General features: G+C 41.9%; 1 protein-coding gene across 10 annotated transcripts in view; it reads right to left on the reverse strand.

The window, feature by feature from the left end:
• Nucleotides 1-18,361, reverse strand: part of TNRC6B (trinucleotide repeat containing adaptor 6B) — a 251,648-nt gene that overhangs the window by 157,443 nt on the left and 75,844 nt on the right. For 7 of the 10 annotated variants that reach the window (XM_006071279.4, XM_044940839.2, XM_044940842.2 and 4 more), the window contains exon 3: nucleotides 17,165-17,255. The exons of 2 other annotated variants lie outside the window; for them this stretch is intronic. In XM_006071279.4, coding sequence (XP_006071341.2) covers nucleotides 17,165-17,209 — 45 coding nt within the window. In that variant the 5' untranslated portion in view covers nucleotides 17,210-17,255. Of the gene's footprint in view, nucleotides 1-17,164; nucleotides 17,256-18,361 lie in introns of those variants that run through there. One more of the 10 variants, XM_044940843.2, reaches the window with a different exon arrangement.

Here is an 18,361-nt window from a genome sequence, read left to right on the forward strand (position 1 = left end):
AATGGTCCAGAAAGATCACTGCTCCTTACTGCCAATTCCTGTTTTTCTCAAGATCATTTCCTTCTTTATTCTCTTCCACCTCTTTATTTCTTGTCTCTTCCCATCTTTATTTCTTTTCTACAAATGTCTGGAACACTTTGGGACTTAATTTGATGATCTCCACCATTCCTCTCCCTTGACCTCATCTTCAGAAGCTTAAATATTTTCATTCATAAAACTTACACCATGGGGAAGGAGAGGGTGGGACAAATTGAGAGAGTAGCATTGAAACATACACATTACCATATGTAAAATTACATAGGCAGTGGATATTTGCTGTATGATGCAGGGAGCTCGAACTCTGTGCTCTGTGACAACCTAGAGGGGTGGGATGGGGTGGGAGGTAGGAAGGAGACTCAAGAGAGAAGGGACAAACGTATACTTATGGCTGATTCATGCTGATATATGGCAGAAACCAACATAACATAGTAAAGCAATTGTGCCCCAGTTAAAAATAAATAAAAAACAAAACAACAACAAAAAAAGAAAACTTACACCATATCCTCGCCTTTCTCTCACTTCCATTCATTTGTTTAACAAGTATTTGTTGGGTACATATTACATGCTAGGTGCTGTGGTAAGGAAGACAGTCTTTGCCCCACCCCCTTGAAACTTGCAGATTGGTGGGAAAGACAAACTAGTCAATTACAAAACAGTCAGAGAATGCAACTGAACAACTTAGGGAAGGAAGGGCACTAAACTCAGTCTACAGGCATCAGATACTCTAGACCCATCCTAGGCAGCTTCATCTCCTTCCTGCTTCAACGAGGAGGTGGGCAGGACTCGAGGCTGGGTCTTGCCATCCATCCGGACCTCTCCACACTGAGGTCCATGAACTCTGAGATCCGCCTCTGACCACAAGAACCTCTTCCACTCCTCCCTTCCACTTGAATCTGTAAGGAGTCTTCATTGTCCCATCTAGTTCTGTGGTTTTCCTCTTCCCTCACTGTGTATTCAGAGCTCTAGCCGACAGGCATCTTGGTGACTTTTCTCGGCAATGTCCTAAATTTGCTCACCACCAACTTGTCCTTAGGACATCCCTGTCTTGCCAAATCCTTCTCCTTTTCCCCTTCAGCTTCTGGAGTGCAGAGCTGGAGGAAGTTACAAAACTGGTTCCTTTACAAATCATACCAATTAACTTGCACTCAGTGCTGACATTCAGCACCTCTGCCTGGACAGCCTGTCCTCATCCCGTCTTTCTGGTGAACTTCCACTTAACCTTCAAACCCTGGTTGCAAAGTTACTTGTTTTAGGAAGTGTTTTCTGCTATCTCCCAGCACTTCCTCTTCCTCCCTTTCCCTGTGCTCCTTCCCAGTAGCTCCGGAAAGGCCTGGCAAGCAGCTGTGATCCTTGGCTCACCTGCTGCCCCCCTGCTGTTGAGCCCAGGAGGGAAACAATGTAACTTCTGTCAGTGGATCCTTCCCAGACTCGAACACAGGCCTTCTGGTCCATCATTCGTTCTTTCAACAAAACTTCCAATGCCTTCTAGGTGCCAAGACTGGGCTGAATGACTGACCTACTGTACCACATCCTTCACTCATCTATCCTGTACCTTTTCTGCTCTCCTCAAAGACGTCAAATCCACCCACTAGGCATTCTCCCTAAGCCCATCCTTTCTGAAGATGACAATGCCTAAGAGTATCTTGTGAGCCTATCCAATACAAAGTTCCAAAAGCCCCTCATTTTTTCTCTGGTGATTATACCTTAAACCTCTGCATCTTCACCCATTTCCTCCCTTGACTGCTCTGCAAGGTTAACCTCACCACTTGTTGCTAAACTCATGACCTACACCATACTGCCTCCTCTGGGATCTTATTATCTAAGGCACCCTTCTTTCTCCCTTTCTAGTAAATCCATCTCCTCAACCTACAAATACTTCATAATCTCTTCTATCTATAATTTTATTTATGTATTTATTTGTGGCTCTGTTGGGTCTTCATTGCTGTGTGGGCTTTTTCTCCAGCTGCAGCAAGCGGGGGCTACTCTCTAGCTGAGGCACGTGGGCTTCTCATTGCGGTGACTTCTCTTGCTGTGGAGCAGAGGCTCCAGGGCACATGGACTTCACTAGTTGCGGCACACTGGCTCAGTAGTTGTGATTCCTGGACTATAGAGCACAGGCTCAATAGTTGTGGCACACAGGTTTAGCTGCTTCTTGGCATGTGGGGTCTCCCCAGATTAGGGATTGAACCTGTGTCTCTGGCATTGGCAGGTGGATTCTTTACCACTGAGCCACCAGGGAAGCCCAATCTCTTCTATTCTGAAAAAGTTATTTTTGGCCTTATAACCTCTCCAGATATCCTATTTTTCCCCTTCCCTTTACTATCCAAATTCTTAAAAGAATAAACCACACCCCATCACTTCCATGTTCTCACCACTGAGCATGCTCTTCTGCTGCCACCCCACAACACAAACGTACCTCCCTTCTCCCATCCTCCCAATATAAATCACAATTTTTGTTCAAATCAATATTCAGCTCTAACAATGCTATTACTCAGTAAATAACATATACAGCTGAATCATAAGGAATAAGTCTCCTTTCTTGGATATTTCTTCTTTTCCCTGGAACTAAAAATTACTACTTCGTCTTATACTTTCTATCAGATTTTTTTAACTTGGTATTTATTATGTGTTTTCACTAATTCACCCGCAAACCCTCCAACAAAGTGGTGAGTCTCCTCTTAATAAGTTCAAACACTTCAGGTAATCTGTCAATTTCACTGCAGTCTTGAATACATCCCTTGGGGGTTTTCTCCTGTGCCAGCTGAGACTGTCTGCTCTCCAGACCACTAAATAGCGGACACTTTGCCAGGGATGCCTCTCTCCCTTCATCTCTGGGGTTCCTCACTCTCTCCCCTTCACTGGAGCATTTTCCTAGACCTTTTGTCCTCCTCTTTTATGGTTTATTCCTGGAGCACAGACTCCAATTATTTCCTAATAAGAGGTATACAGGAAGTGAATTTTTTGACATTTTAAATGACTGAAATGTCCTAATTTTATCCATATATTTAACATATGGAATATTTTTATCCACACACACAGTCAGATACAGAAGTTCAAGTTAGTAAACCTTTCTTTCAAAAATATGAAGGCCATGCTCCATTGTCTTCTAGCACCCCAGAGTTGCTATACAGAAATTCAATATTATAAATCCTAATGTTTTGAATATGACCTGATTCTCCTTTGGAAACATTTAGGATCCTTTCTTTTTCCTCAGCTTTCTAAAAATTTGTTGTTGTTGTTCAGTCACTAAGTTGTGTCTGACTCTTTGTGAGCTCATGGATTGTAGTAAGGCTCCTCTGTCCTCCACTGTCTCCTGGAGCTTGCTCAAATTCGTGGCCGTTCAGTCGGTGAGGCTATCTAACCATATCATCCTCTGCTGACCCCTTCTCCTCCTGCGTTCAATCTTTCCCAGCATCAGGGTCTTTTCCAATGAGTCGGCTCTTTGCATAAAGTGGCCAAAGTACTGGAGCTTCACATCAGTCCTTTCAATGAATACTCAGGGTTGATTTCCTTTAGGATTGACTGGTTTAATCTCCATGCTGTTCAAGGGACTCTCAAGAGTCTTCTCCAGCACCACAATTTGAAAGGAGCAGTTCTTCTGCACTCAGCCTTCTTTATGGTCCAACTCTCACATCCATACGTGACTAGTGGAAAAACCACAGCTTTGGGTCCTTTGTTGGCAAAGTGATGTCTCTGCTTTTTAATACACTCTTCAGGTTTGTCACAGCTTTCTAAACATGCAAACCACTAAGTATGGTCCTTTTTTCATTTAGTGAGCTGGTACTGATCCAACCAGGAATCAAACCTGAGTCCCCTGCATTGCCCGGAGAATTCTTGCATGATGGGAAGTCCCCCATCTTGTCCCAGTTTTAATCCTTCCCTCCTGCTCTCCCTCCCTAGGCCACTAGTAACGTGCTTTCTGTCAGCATAAGTTAGTTTGCATTTTCCAGAGTTCATAGGCACTGAATCACACAGTATGTACTATTTTGGCTCCCTCTCCTCTCCTCTCACTTCTCTCTCCTCTCGTTTCTTTGTCTTTTTGCCCTGACTAGAAATTCCAGTACAGCATTGAAGAGAAACGTTGTACCAGACATCCTGTTCTTTTTTGTTGTTTTTTGTTGTTCATTGTAGGAGTAAAGCATTCAGTCATTCAACATTGAGCTCAATGTTAACTGTCAAATTTTCATAAAAGTCCTTTATCAAGTTGAATAGTTCCTTTCTATTATTTTGCTGAGCATTTTCATCAGGAATAGATATGACGTCTGTCAAATGCTTTGTCTGCATCTCTTGATCATAGGATTTTTCTTTTTCATTTTGTTAATATGGTGTATTACATTGATTTTTAACGTTAAACCAACCCTACCATCCTGGGTAAACCCTACTTGTTTACATATGATCCATTTACAGATTATTAGATTCAATATGCTAAAATTAGGCTTAGAATCAGAGAAGGCAATGGCACCCCACTCCAGTACTCTTGCCTGGAAAATCCCATGGATGGAGGAGCCTGGTGGGCTGCAGTCCATGGGGTCGCCAAGAGTCGGACATGACCGAGTGACTTCACTTCCACTTTTCACTTTCATGCATTGGAGAAGGAAATGGCAACCCACTCCAGTGTTCTTACCTGGAGAATCCCAGGGACGGGGGAGCCTGGTGGGCTGCCGTCTATGGGGTAGCATGGAGTCGGACACGACTGAAGCGACTTAGCAGGAGCAGCAAGGGCAGGCTTAGAATTTTTGCATTTACGTTCATGAGAGATACTGATCTGTAATTTTCTTTTCTTGCAATGTTTTTGCCTAGTTTTGTTATCAGAGTAATGCTGGCCTCACAGAATGAGTTGAGTACAGATGACCCTTGAACAACACGGGCTTCAACTGTGCAAGTACACTTATATGTCGATTTTTTTCTTCAATTGTAAATACTGTACTCTCACACAATCTCCAGTTGGGTGAATAAGAGGGTGTGGAAGAACCCCAGATATGACAACCGAGTATAGGAACAGCTGAATATAAGTTATATTTGGATTTTCGACTGTACAGAGGTCAGTGACCCTAATCTCTGCATTGTTCAAGGGTCAACTGTATTCTCTTTGCTTCAAGTGAAATTATACTAATTCACATATAAGAACCTTATAACAGTATTCTACCATTTTCCCTCTTTAGGTCTTTATGCCACTCTTATTGTATAGTTCACAGATACAAATGTTATAAACCCATAATGCATCTGTATTATTGTTCTTCAATCAATCAATTCTCTTTTAGAGATCTGAGTAACAGGAAAAAAAGTCTGACATATTTAACCTGTGTAGTTTTCATTTTCTGAGCTCTTTATTCCTTTGTGTAGATTAATATTTCCATCTGGCATCATTTTCTTTCCTCCCTTAACATTACTTATAGTAAGATACAGATAAATTATTTCAGTTTTTGTATTAGTATATCTGAAACAGTCTTTATTTAGCCTTCAATTTTGAAAGAAATTTTCACTGGTTATAGAATTCGAGGTTAATTTCTCTTTCGGTGCTTTCAAGATGTTGCTCTACTGTCTTCTTGCTTGCATTGCTTCCAATGAGAAATTCTTTGTTCCTCTGTTAGTAGTGTGTCTTCTTTCCTCTGGTTTTAAGGTTTTCTTGACCACTGGCTTTGAGTAATCTGTTTAAGGATGGGCTTTGATGTGGTTTTCTTCATTTCTTGTGCTTCAAGCACACTGAGCTTTTTGGATTTATCGGTCTACAATTATTATCAAATTTGGAAAATTTGAGGCCATTATTTCTTAGCTATTTTTTTCTGACCCAACATGCCTTCTTTGGGATTCCCTGGTGGCTCAGACTGTAAAGAATCCACCTGCAATGTGGGATTCCTGGGTTTGATCCCTGGGTTGGGAAGATCCCCTGGAGGAGGTCATGGCAACCCACTCTAGTATTCTTGCCTGGAGAATCCCATGGACAGAGGAGCCTGGCAGGCTAGAGTCCATGGGGTCACAAAGAGTCGGACACGACTGAGCAGCTAAGCACACAACAGCACGTGCCTTCTTTAGAGACTCCAATTACAGGGACATTGGGGTGACTGAAGTTGTCCACAACACACTGATACTCTTCACTTTTTGGATTTTTACTCTTTTTCTCTTTGTGTTTCACGTTGGATAGTTTCTGCTGCTGCTGCTGCTAAGTCGCTTCCATCGTGTCTGACTCTGTGCGACCCCATAGACGGAAGCCCACCAGGCTCCCCCGTCCCTGGGATTCTCCAGGCAAGAACACTGGAGTGGGCTGCCATTTCCTTCTCCAATGTATGAAAGTGAAAAGTGAAAGGGAAGTTGCTCAGTCGTTTCCGACCCTCAGCAACTCCATGGACTGCAGCCTACCAGGCTCCTCCATCCATGGGATTTTCCAGGCAAGAGTACTGGAGTGGGGTGCCATTGCCTTCTGTTCTTTAAATTAATCTTTTATTCTACAGTATCGAATCTGCCACAATTCCATCCAGTATATTTTTCATCTCAAACATTATAGTTTTCAGTTCTAGAAATTTGACTTGGGGCTTTTAAAAATATATATTTTCCATGTCTCTGCTTGACCTTTTGAACTATCTGAAACATAGTTATAATAAGTGTTTTAATATCCTTGTCTGCTAATTCTAACATCGTGGTCAACTATGAGTTGGTTTCAATTGACTTTTCTCTTCACTATGCTTGTATTTTCTGGTTTTTACATGCCTGAAAAATCTCTGCTTTGAATAACAGACACAGAATTTTTGCTGGATCCTGAATACTTTCGAATTCCTATAAATATTTTTGAGCGTCGTTCTGAGATGCGGCTAAATTATCTTGAAATAGTTTATTCCTTTCAGGTTCTGCTTTTAGGATTCTCAAGTCAGACTTCAAAATTAGGTAGGGCTAATTACTCCCTACTCCTGAGGTGAGAACTCTAGTAGTACTAATGCTCAATATGCTGATAATGATCCATGGATTAGGGAAGTTTCTAGTCCACAGAAACAGGCACCATTACTGACAGTGTTTGGGTGCTAGACAGACACTGTTACTTCCAATCCTCCGGGGTGGGGACCCCCTCCTGCCTCAGTCTTGACCAGTCACGTACATATGCCAAAAAGCACTCTGCTGAATACTTAGGGGAACCCTCCACAAATCTCCAGACTTCTCCCTCTTAGCTGCTCTCTCCTCTCCCATATTCTGTCCTACAAACTTCAGCTCCCTCATTCTCCCCACACTCTCAGCAGTGTTTCCTCAACTGAGAGGGTCCACCGGGCTTTGCCTGGGCTCCCCATTTCCCACACTGTGGCCCAGAGGTTCCCTCAAGCCAGGACACAGGAGTTGTCAGAGGACTCATCTTGTTTTCCATTTCTCACTGATCACTGTCCTTCACTATCTGATGTCCAGTGCCTTGAAAAACTGTTGTTTCAAACACATTTGTGTATTTGTAAAGTTGTTATTTCTAGTGGGAGGGTAAATCCTATTTCTGATACTCCATATCTTGCCCATCTCGCCTCTGAATTTCTTGACTTACAAAGCTCTGCTTTCATACTGTTAAATGAAAGCTTCCCCCACATCATTTACGCATCAGCTCAAGTGCCATGTCTTTGAAGTGATGGATGAATCCTGACCACCCAATTGAAAGAGCTTCCACACTCAGCCACTCTCTAGCATAATGCACGTCACTATCTGAAGGGATTACCTATTTATGTGTTTTGTTGTCTGCAAGAATGCAAACTCCTTATGATGAATGTCTTATTCATCATAAACTATCATAAACCAATGTCTTATTCATCATAAACTTGCTGACTCTCTAATCTGCTAATCTCTGCTTTTCCTTCTTCTACTCTCTAAACGTTTATTTCTCCAGCTTCTGTCCTTGGACCTCTCTCTTCACATTCTTCACAGCAATTTCATCTAATCTCACAGTTGCAACTAGTAAATTTTTAAAAATTAATCAATTTTATTTTTGGTTGCACCGGGTCTTTGTTGCTGCACATGGGCTTTCTCTGGCTGTGCAGAGCGGCGACTACTCTCCAGTTGCAGCATGTGGGCTTATTGAGATGGCTTCTCTAGTGGAGCACGGGCTCTGGGCACACGGGTTTCAGCAGCTGCAGGACACAGGCTCAGCAGTTGTGGCTCTCGGGCCCTTGAGCACCCCGGCTCCAGTAGTTGCAGCACTCGGGCTCAGCAGCTGTGGCACATGGACTCAGCTGCACCACAATATGTGGGATCTTCCTCAACTACGGATCAAACCTGTGTCCCTTGCGTTGGCAGGTGGATTCCTATCCACTGTACCACCAGTAAAGTCCCTCAACTATTAAATTTGAGTGATTCCCAATCCAGTATTTCCAGTCTCCACATATCCTGCCTCCAGTCCTGCATTTTCACCTGGCTGACAGTTTGCCGGCCTTTCAAACTCTGTATGTTTGATACAGAATTAATCTCATTCCCTCCCAAAACTGTTTTCTTTATTATGTTTCCTATTTGGCAAGGGCATCCCCATCCTCCCAGTCATTTTGCTTGAAACCTTGATATTACTCTTGGTTTCTCCTTTTCCTTTTCTCTCACATCAATTGCTAAATTCCATCCACTTTATAAATGTTACACCTTTCCAACCACCCACTCCATTCCAGGTACCATAAGCGGTTTAAAAAGGAAATATATATATTTGCTGAAATAGGAAGCTGAGAAGGACAGCTAATATTCTGCATAACAGAATCAATATTCAAAATGAGTTTAGCCAACCAAAGAGAAGGACAGAAATTCCCAAATTGTTTTTTGTCCTTATTGAACATCATTTACTAACAGAAAAATATACAAACCTTAAGTGTAGAACTAACATCCAAAAAAGATGTCCTTTTCATTATAGGGGACTGGAATGCAAAAGTAGAAAGTCAAGAAACACGTGGAGTAACAAGGCAAATTTGGCCTTGGAATACGGAATGAAGCAGGGCAAAGGCTAATAGAGTTTTGCCAATAGAACACACTGGTCATAGCAAACACCCTCTTCCAACAACACAAGAGAAGACTCTACACATGGACATCACCAGATGGTCAACACCAAAATCAGATTGATTATATTCTTTGCAGTCAAACATGGAGAAGCTCTATACAGTCAGCAAAAACAAGACCGGGAGCTGACTGTGGCTCAGATCATGAACTCCTTATTGCCAAATTCAGACTTAAATTGAAGAAAGTAGGGAAAACCACTAGACCATTCAGGTATGACCTGAATCAAATCCCTTATGATTATACAGTGGAAGTGAGAAATAGATTTAAGAGACTAGATCTGATAAACTGCCTGATGAACTATGGATGGAGGTTCATGACATTGTACAGGAGACAGGGATCAAGACCATCCCCATGGAAAAGAAATGCAAAAAAGCAAAATGGCTGTCTGAGGAGGCCTTACAAATAGCTGTGAAAAGAAGAGAAGCGAAAAGCAAAGGAGAAAAGGAAAGATATAAGCATCTGAATGCAGAATTCCAAAGAACAGCAAGAAAAGATAAGAAAGCTTTCCTCACCAATCAATGCAAAGAAATAGAGGAAAACAACAGAATGGGAAAGACTAGAGATCTCGTCAAGAAAATTAGAGATACCAAGGGGACATTTCATGCAAAGATGGGCTCGATAAAGGACAGAAATGGTATGCACCTAACAGAAGCAGAAGATATTCAGAAGAGTTGGCAAGAGTACACAAAAGAACTGTACAAAAAAGATCTTCACGACCAAGATAATCACAATGGTGTGATCACTCACCTAGAACCAGACATCCTGGAATGTGAAGTCAAGTGGGCCTTAGAAAGCATCACTACGAATAAAGCTAGTGGAGGTGATGGAATTCCAGTTGAGCGATTTCAAATCCTGAAAGATGATGCTGTGAAAGTGCTGCACTCAATATGCCAGGAAATTTGGAAAACTCAACAGTGGCCACAGGACTGGAAAAGGTCAGTTTTCATTTCAATCTCAAAGAAAGGCAATGCCAAAGAATGCTCAAACTACCGCATAATTGCACTCATCTCACACGCTAGTAAAGTAATGCTTAAAATTCTCCAAGCCAGGCTTCAGCAATACGTGAACCGTGAACTTCCAGATGTTCAAGCTGGTTTTAGAAAAGGCAGAGGAACCAGAGATCAAATTGCCAACATCCACTGGATCATGGAAAAAGCAAGAGAGTTCCAGAAAAACATCTATTTCTGCTTAATTGACTATGCCAAAGCCTTTGACTGTGTGGATCACAATAAACTGTGGAAAATTTTGGAAGAGATGGGAATACCAGACCATCTGACCTGCCTCTTGAGAAACCTATATGCAGGTCAGGAAGCAACAGTTAGATCTGGACATGGAACAACAGACTGGTTCCAAATAGGAAAAGGAGTATGTCAAGCCTGTATATTGTCACCCTGCTTATTTAACTTATATGCAGAGTACATCATGAGAAACGCTGGGCTGGAAGAAGCACAAGCTGGAATCAAGATTGCTGGGAGAAATATCAATAACCTCAGATATGCAGATGACACCACCCTTATGGCAGAAAGTGAAGAGAACCTAAAAAGCCTCTTGAGGAAAGTGAAAGAGGAGAGTGGAAAAAGTTGGCTTAAAGCTCAACATTCAGAAAACTAAGATCATGGCATCTGGTCCCATCACTTCAAGGGAAATAGATGGGGAAACAGTGGAAACAGTGTTAGACTTTATGTTTTTGGGCTCCAAAATCACTGCAGATGGTGACTGCAGCCATGAAATTAAAAGATGCTTACTCCTTGGAAGGAAAGTCATGACCAATCTGGATAACATATTCAAAAGCAGAGACATTACTTTGCCAACAAAGGTCCGTCTAGTCAAGGCTATGGTTTTTCCAGTGGTCATGTATGGATGTGAGAGTTGGATTGTGAAGAAAGCTGAGTGCCGAAGAATTGATGCTTTTGAACTGTGGTGTTGGAGAAGACTCTTGAGAGTCCCTTGGACTGCAGGGAGATCCAACTAGTCCATTCTAAAGGAGATTGGTCCTGGGTGTTCTTTGGAAAGACTGATGCTGAAGCTGAAACTCCAGTACTTTGGCCACCTCATGTGAAGGGCTGACTCATTGGAAAAGACTCTGATGCTGGGACGGATTGGGGGCAGGAGGAGAGGGCAACAACAGAGGATGAGATGGCTGGATGGCATCACTGACTCAATGGACGTGAGTCTGAGTGAACTCCGGGAGTTGGTGATGGACAGGGAGGCCTGGCATGCTGCAGTTCATTGGGTCGCAAAGAGTTGGACACGACTGAGTGACTGAACTGAACTGAACTAAGTGTAGACAGTGTAGACATCAATGAATTTTAGTATTTACTTATTTATTTGGCTGTGCTGGGTCTAGTTGTGGCACGTGGGGTCTTTGATCTTCATTGTGGCATGCACCATCTTTAGCTGTGGCATGGAAGATCTTTAAGTTGGTCTTTAAGTTGCAGCATGGAAACTCAGTTGTAGAATGTAGGATCTAGTTCCCTGACCAGGGATCGAAGCTGATTCCCGTGCACTGAGAGCACGGCCACTGGACCACCAGCAAAGTCCCAACAGCCAACTTTTAGAAGCCATCCTCTGCTTTTTATCTTTCTAGCAGAGACACAGAGTCTTCTAAACTCAACAGACTGTAGTGTACACCTCCTAACTCTCAAGAATATATAATCCCATCTCTGAATTTAAACATCTCTCCAAAAAAAAGAAAAAAAAGCCTCTGGAAGATACTGCACGATGATTTCAGGGAATATTTCTTCAAAAAGAACATCAACAGTCTCCAAGAAGATGTCCTTTGTCAATCCTGTCCAACCATAAGGCATACCTGATTTCTGTCAGTACAATATGTACATGGGTATTTTTAAAAACTGCACTGACCCTTTCATTCACTTATTAGCTATTCTTAGCACCTTCTCTACCAATGCCATTCCAAAACTGTCCTCCTTAAAAGGAAATCTAAACTCGTCATTTCAATCATGCAAGCTAAACTCTTCAATTTAACAATGACTTCTATTTCAGAGGGAACATTAAGCTGGACCCCACTTTCTTTCTTTCCTCCTCCAAATATCAGTCACCACCAGACAAGAGTCAGAAGAGCAGGGTTCTGGCCTGAGCCCAGGTACCACCACAGCAGCAGGGGCCAGCCTCACTGATCCCCAGGCTCCTTCAAACTCACAAACCTGGTGAACCGCTTCCATAAACACACAGCCTTCCTCCACTCATTTCTTCGCTCTTTACTCAAAACATGCCTGGGCCTCCTCCATTTAAAAAAATCTTTCACAGGACTTTCCTGGTGGTACAGTGGTTAAGAATTCACCCTACAATGAAGGAGATGTGGTTCTATCCCTGGTCAGACAACTAAGATCCACAGGCTGCGGAGCAACTATGCCCAGGGGCTCTGGGGTCCATGTGCCACAACTAGAGAATCTGCGCCACAGTGAAGGATCCTGCATGCTGCCACTAAGACCGACACAGCCAAATAAATAAACACAATTTTTTTTAATCTTAAAAAACTCCTTTCACTTGAACCAATACCTCCTTCTAGTCAGGGAACTAGGTGGTTCAATGGTAAATAATCTGCCTGCAAATGCAGGAGATGCAGGAGACTCAGGTTTGATCCCTGAGTCGGAAAGCTGCCCTGGAGCAGGAAATGGCAATCCACTCCAGTATTCTTGCTTGGAGAATCCCACAGGCCGCGGAGACTGGTGGATTGCAGTCCATGGGGTCATAAAGAGTTGGCCGTGACTGTGCACACAGCACACACACTACTCGGTGCTCTGCTCTCTTCATTCACTTCTAGATTTCACAACTGGGTAGTAGACTACAGCCACCACTCTTCATGCTTTTATCATTTCCTTTCATTTTTTTTTTTTTAATTTTTAAACTTTACATAATTGTATTAGTTTTGCCAAATATCAAAATGAATCCGCCACAGGTATACATGTGTTCCCCATCCTGAATCCTCCTCCCTCCCCATACTGGATGCTTGGGGCTGGTGCACTGGGACGACCCAGAGGCATTTCCTTTCCTTTTAACCCATAAAATTGGTTTTTCATCCTCTTCCTCTTGAAGACTACTAATAAATTTCTTTTAAAAGCATTATTATGGAAAATGTCAAGCATATGCAAAGTGAATACAAATGAATCCTTATGTATTCATCACCAAGCTTCAATAGCTGTGAACATTCTGTCATTCTTGTTTCATCCATACTTCCATCCGTTCTCCATCCCTATTCAATTACTATTATTTTACAGTTTTCACAGGTAAAGTGTACCTGAAAAGTTGTACTTTTTAATTGCAAATTCTAGAAGTATACTTTTGACAAATGGATATACACCCATGTGATCCATACTCCTCTCAGACGCAGAATACCTCCACCTCTCCAGAAAATTTTGTGCACCTTTTCTTTAATTAATTCTTCAAAAAATAAATCCAGCTACATTCTCTCAATTACCAACCTCCTTGGCTTCTCAGCAGCATCTAACAGTATTGATTCTACCTTTTTTCTTGAAATGTACCTCTTGGTTTCTAGGAAGCAAAAGTATTCCAGTTCATCCTCATGTCATGTTGGCTTTGCTGCTGCTGCTAAGTCGCTTCAGTCGTGTCCGACTCTGTGCAACTGCCATAGACTCACCCGGCTCCCCCGTCCCTGGGATTCTCCAGGCAAGAACACTGGAGTGGGTGGCCATTTCCTTCTCCAATGCATGAAAGTGAAAAGTGAAAGTGAAGTCGCTCAGTCGTGTCTGACTCTTAGCGACCCCATGGACTGCAGCCCACCAGGCTCCTCCGTCCATGGGATTTTCCAGGAAAGAGTGCTGGAATGGGGTGCCCACGTCGGCTTTACCTCCAGTATATTTCCAGTCTGTCTCCCTCCACTTCAGTGCAGTATGCGAATCCACTTTCTCTCTCACCCAAGTGACTGACTAGGACTGTCTTCTCTCTCACTGGTCTTCTTGCTCCCACCCCTGCTTCAGTCCAATCCATTCTTCACATAGAAGCCAGAGTGATTTTTAAAAAATGAAATCATGGGGACTTTCCTGGTGGTCCAGTGGCCAAGACTGCACACTCAATGCAGAGGGCCCAGGTTCGATCCCAGGTCAGGGAACTAGAGCCCTCATGCTGCAACCAAGAGTTTACATGCTGAAATTACAGATCCCACATATTCCAACTAAGACCTGGTACAGCCAAATAAATAATAAATTTAAAAAAAATGGAATCATATCACATGACTCCCTACTTTAACAGCCTTCAATGGCTTCCCAGTTGACAGAAATTCTTCCCACATGACAGAAACCACATTCTATGCCAGGGCTGTCAAGTTCTTGCAAGGTCTCAGTCTCTCTCTGTAACTTCCTATCACCACTCAGTGGCACAGGACTTCTGACAGTTCTTGGAAGAGGCTAAGGGCTTCTGAAGTTGTTTCTTCTGTCTGGTATACTGTTCTTCTAGCTCTTTACACAGTTGGCTCCCTCCAACTGTGTAAAGAGTCTTTACTGTTCTTTATTCTTTTAGAGTCTCAACAGTCTTTACTGTTCAGCTGAAATGCCACGTGTGCAGAGAGGGCTTGCTTGACTAACCTAAGCTTGTCCTTCCGGTCACCCTGTATTGCATTATTTTATTTTATTCATAGTATTGATCATAATTCAGAATCATTATCTTTATTTATGTTTGTTTCTCCCACTAAAATGTAACCACCTTGAGAGTAAGAACCATGTCTTTTTTCTTTGTTGTAGTGTATCCACTAGTAACATATGCTCAAGAATTATTTTTTTTTAATGATTTAATTCAAAGTCATTGTTTTGCAGAAAAGTCCCCACTTTTTCTCAACACCATTTACCTTTCTTAACTTATTTCTATTAACAGAAAACCACAAATTATGTTACCATAGTACTATGATAAATTCCTGCATTAACATCAAATCATTTCAAGATTTTAAACAAAGAGAAGCATAAGAAAAAAGTCATAAAATGTAACATAAATGAAGACTAGTGAAAACAAAGTTATAATTTAATTTTAATAACAGAAGCACCTACTTATTGCAAGTGTAAAAAGAATATTCTTTTTTTTAAAAACCTGTTATTTATTTGGCTGTGCCAAGTCTTAGTTGTGACACACAGGATCTTTGGCTGTGGCATGCAAACTCTGAGTTGCAGCACGTGGGATCTAGTTCCCTGACCAGGGATTGGACCCCAGCCCCCTGCATTGGGAGTGTGGAGTCTCAGCCACTGGGCCACTAAGGAAGTTCCCTCCCGAAAAAATATTCTTTTACTCTTTAGCCTAATTGATTCTGAACTGATAAAATATTCAATAACTGAAAAATCAAGAAATGCAGTCCTCCTTCCTTCCCCAGAAAGAAGGTGGAAACCGAGCCTCTGGTACAACTAAGCATTCTATGTCGATCTAGTTACATACTTGCCAAGCAATCTTCCAATTTCAACCTAGCTTTCCATGAAGAGAATGTACTAGTCAGAGGATCCAAGAATCTAGTCTTCCTTAACACTGTGGTTTATTATAAACTAATTAATTAGGGTCTTGGGGAAGGGTCTGTGTGTACTGTAGAAATCCTGGGGTCTGTATATTTTTGGTGGCCTCGGTGTACATGTCTCGGTGTGTGAGTGTTTGGGGGACATTCCTAGAGTGTGTGCATCTCTCACTTATTCTGACTCTCCTTAAACCAGGTTTAGGATCTAGATGAAAGTGAACATGTTAGGAACTAGATCAAAGTGCTCAGTCGTGTCTGACTCTTTGCAACCCCATGGACTGTAGCCTGCCAGGCTCCTCTGTCCATGGGCTTCTCCAGGCAAGAATACTGGAGTGGGTTGCCATTCCCTTCTCCAGGGGATCTTCCCAATGTCTCCTGCATTACAGGCAGATTCTTTTCCATCTGAATTACCAGGGATGCCGGGATCTAGATGAGTCTGATAAAAGTCTACTGGATTCTACTTTGGCAGAAAGAAGGAAGGGATCTGGTGATATGGGGAGAAAAACAAACAAGGGGAGAGGATGAACCTATCCTACCTAACACATGGACTGTAATGAGGGGAGATTCAGAGAAGCTGAAGAGCATCTTTCACAAGGAGCTCTGGGGCTCAGGGCACAAACTGTGCTTCTCTGTAGCCCAGCCCACGTACCCATTAAGTAGTCATTCCTCATTCCGCTTCCCCCAACCAATCTCTGGCAACCACCAGCCTGTGTTCTATGTAATTATCTATTCTACATATTACATATAAATGAAATCATATGTGACCTTTTGTGCAGGGCTTCTTCCAATTAGCACAATGTTTTGGAGTTTCATCTGGTGACATCTGACCCCTCTCCACTTTTGCTCTGGGGAAAGAATTTGTTGTTGTTGTTCAGTTGCTCAGTGGTGTCTGACCCCATGGATGTGGAGAAAGAATAAACCTTCCCAAGAGAGTATAAGCAGCAGCAGCAACAGCAAAGGACTTCCTTCAGGACGGTTCAGGGCAGACAGCCCTACAGGTGCGGGGAACTGTTCAGAACACAGTGTGGGATACACTTGGAGCTCCCAGCAAGGATTAGAAGTGATTTTGACAGGAGAAAAAGGGACGTGAAGGTGATACTGAGGGTTTTATATGATCAAGAAGAGAAAAAGCCAAGGAGACTCAGGACATGGAGCTAGATATAGACAGGTATCAACACAAACATAACCACTTCTACACAGGTGACAACGAAGTATTCATTTAAGCTTTAGCCCGAAAAACCAAACCAAATACCATTTATAAATTTGTAACTAAAAATGTCTAAAAGTGATCAGTGATACCTCTGTGTAGCAGGGATAAGGGATAGGCTTTTTTATTTTTTACCCTATACACTTCTGATTTGCTTTAATTTTTAAAATAAGTACATACAACTTGCATAATAAAACCTTAAAAGATAAAGTGCTAGTAGTCTACGAGTGATTCATAAATTTTTCTATGAGCTCAGTGAAATTTGTTTTAAATTTGTCAAGGAATGTAACAAAAGTGGATACTGAGAAGGAAAAAAATCCTTTCAATCTTAGGTGAGGTTTAATTTAAATCAATCAGATGTCTAAATTCACCTAAAACACAACACCCACTCTCCTCACTCACTGTCCCTGTTGTTTAATTTCTGCTCAGACTGTTTGCACCTTTAGTAATTCACTGACCTTGGAACTGCTTTCTTCCGATACTTCTCCCTCATTGGTCTGCATGGGAACAGACTCTGTGCAAAACTCTGCAGAAACACACAAATACTGCCTAGAAGAGGTAAGAAGAGAAAAAAAAACACACATAAGGAATTCAGTGTGCATATTTGCTTTCTCAGATTACACTGAAATTCTGTCACCAAGACTAAAAATAGTATGAAGCGATGACCTTGAGTAATATGTGTGTACACATGCATGTGTGTGTGTATGTGTAGCATACATACACACATATCCCACGGAGAGAGGCAGGGAGAGAGTTTTCCCCACCTTATGAGAGCATAATTAGGAAAGGCTGAAGACACTGGAATAGTAAACAGTTCTAGATTTTTTTCCTCTTTTTATTTGACTTGTGGCAGAGGTTAAGAGTAAAAATCTTTAGCAATTCATACAGTACAAACACTGACCTGTTGGAAAAGTGGCCCACCTGAGAAAAGTAGGGGGCCAGCTGTTATGCTGCAGCAGGGCATATAGTCTAACTATCAGGCCAGGCTATTGCAAGTGGCTGGGTTTCTTAGGTTTATAATTTACGTTCAATATTTATGGTATTTTATAACTGAAATTCAGGTATACTCTAATAGTTGATCCTACCTTTCTATTTTAAGAAAACCTGCTCAATAAACTAAATTTCAGTTTATTTATTTTTATATGATAACAGGCCTATAGAGCAAGACAATAAAAAGTAGCAATTTTTCTTCTAAGAATAAAATGAGTCAAATAAAAGTATATTAAAATTTTACGAATTAAAATGAACCCAAAAGAAACTAAAAGTTTATGCAACCTTCAAATTAATTCATTAAATATGTAATTATTAAGGAATAGGAACCATAAAGAAAGCTGAGTGCTGAAAAACTCATGCTTTTGGAGAAGACTCTTGACAGTCCCTTGGACTGCCAGAAATCAAACCAGTCAATTATAAAGGAAATCAACCCTGAAGATTCACTGGAAGGACTGATGCTAAAGCTGAAGCTCCAATACTTTGGCCACTTGATGTGAAGAACTGACTTACTGGAAAAGACCCTGATGCTGGGAAAGACTGAAGGCAGGAGAAGAAGGGGACAACAGAGGATGAGATGGTTGGATGGCATCACCGACTTCATGGACATGAGTTTGAGCTAGTCTGGGAGTTGGTGATGGACAGGGAAGCCTGGCGTGCTGCAG

Source organism: Bubalus bubalis, chromosome 4 (assembly GCF_019923935.1).
Source record: "Bubalus bubalis isolate 160015118507 breed Murrah chromosome 4, NDDB_SH_1, whole genome shotgun sequence".
In the NCBI taxonomy this organism is placed as follows: Eukaryota; Metazoa; Chordata; class Mammalia; order Artiodactyla; family Bovidae; genus Bubalus; species Bubalus bubalis.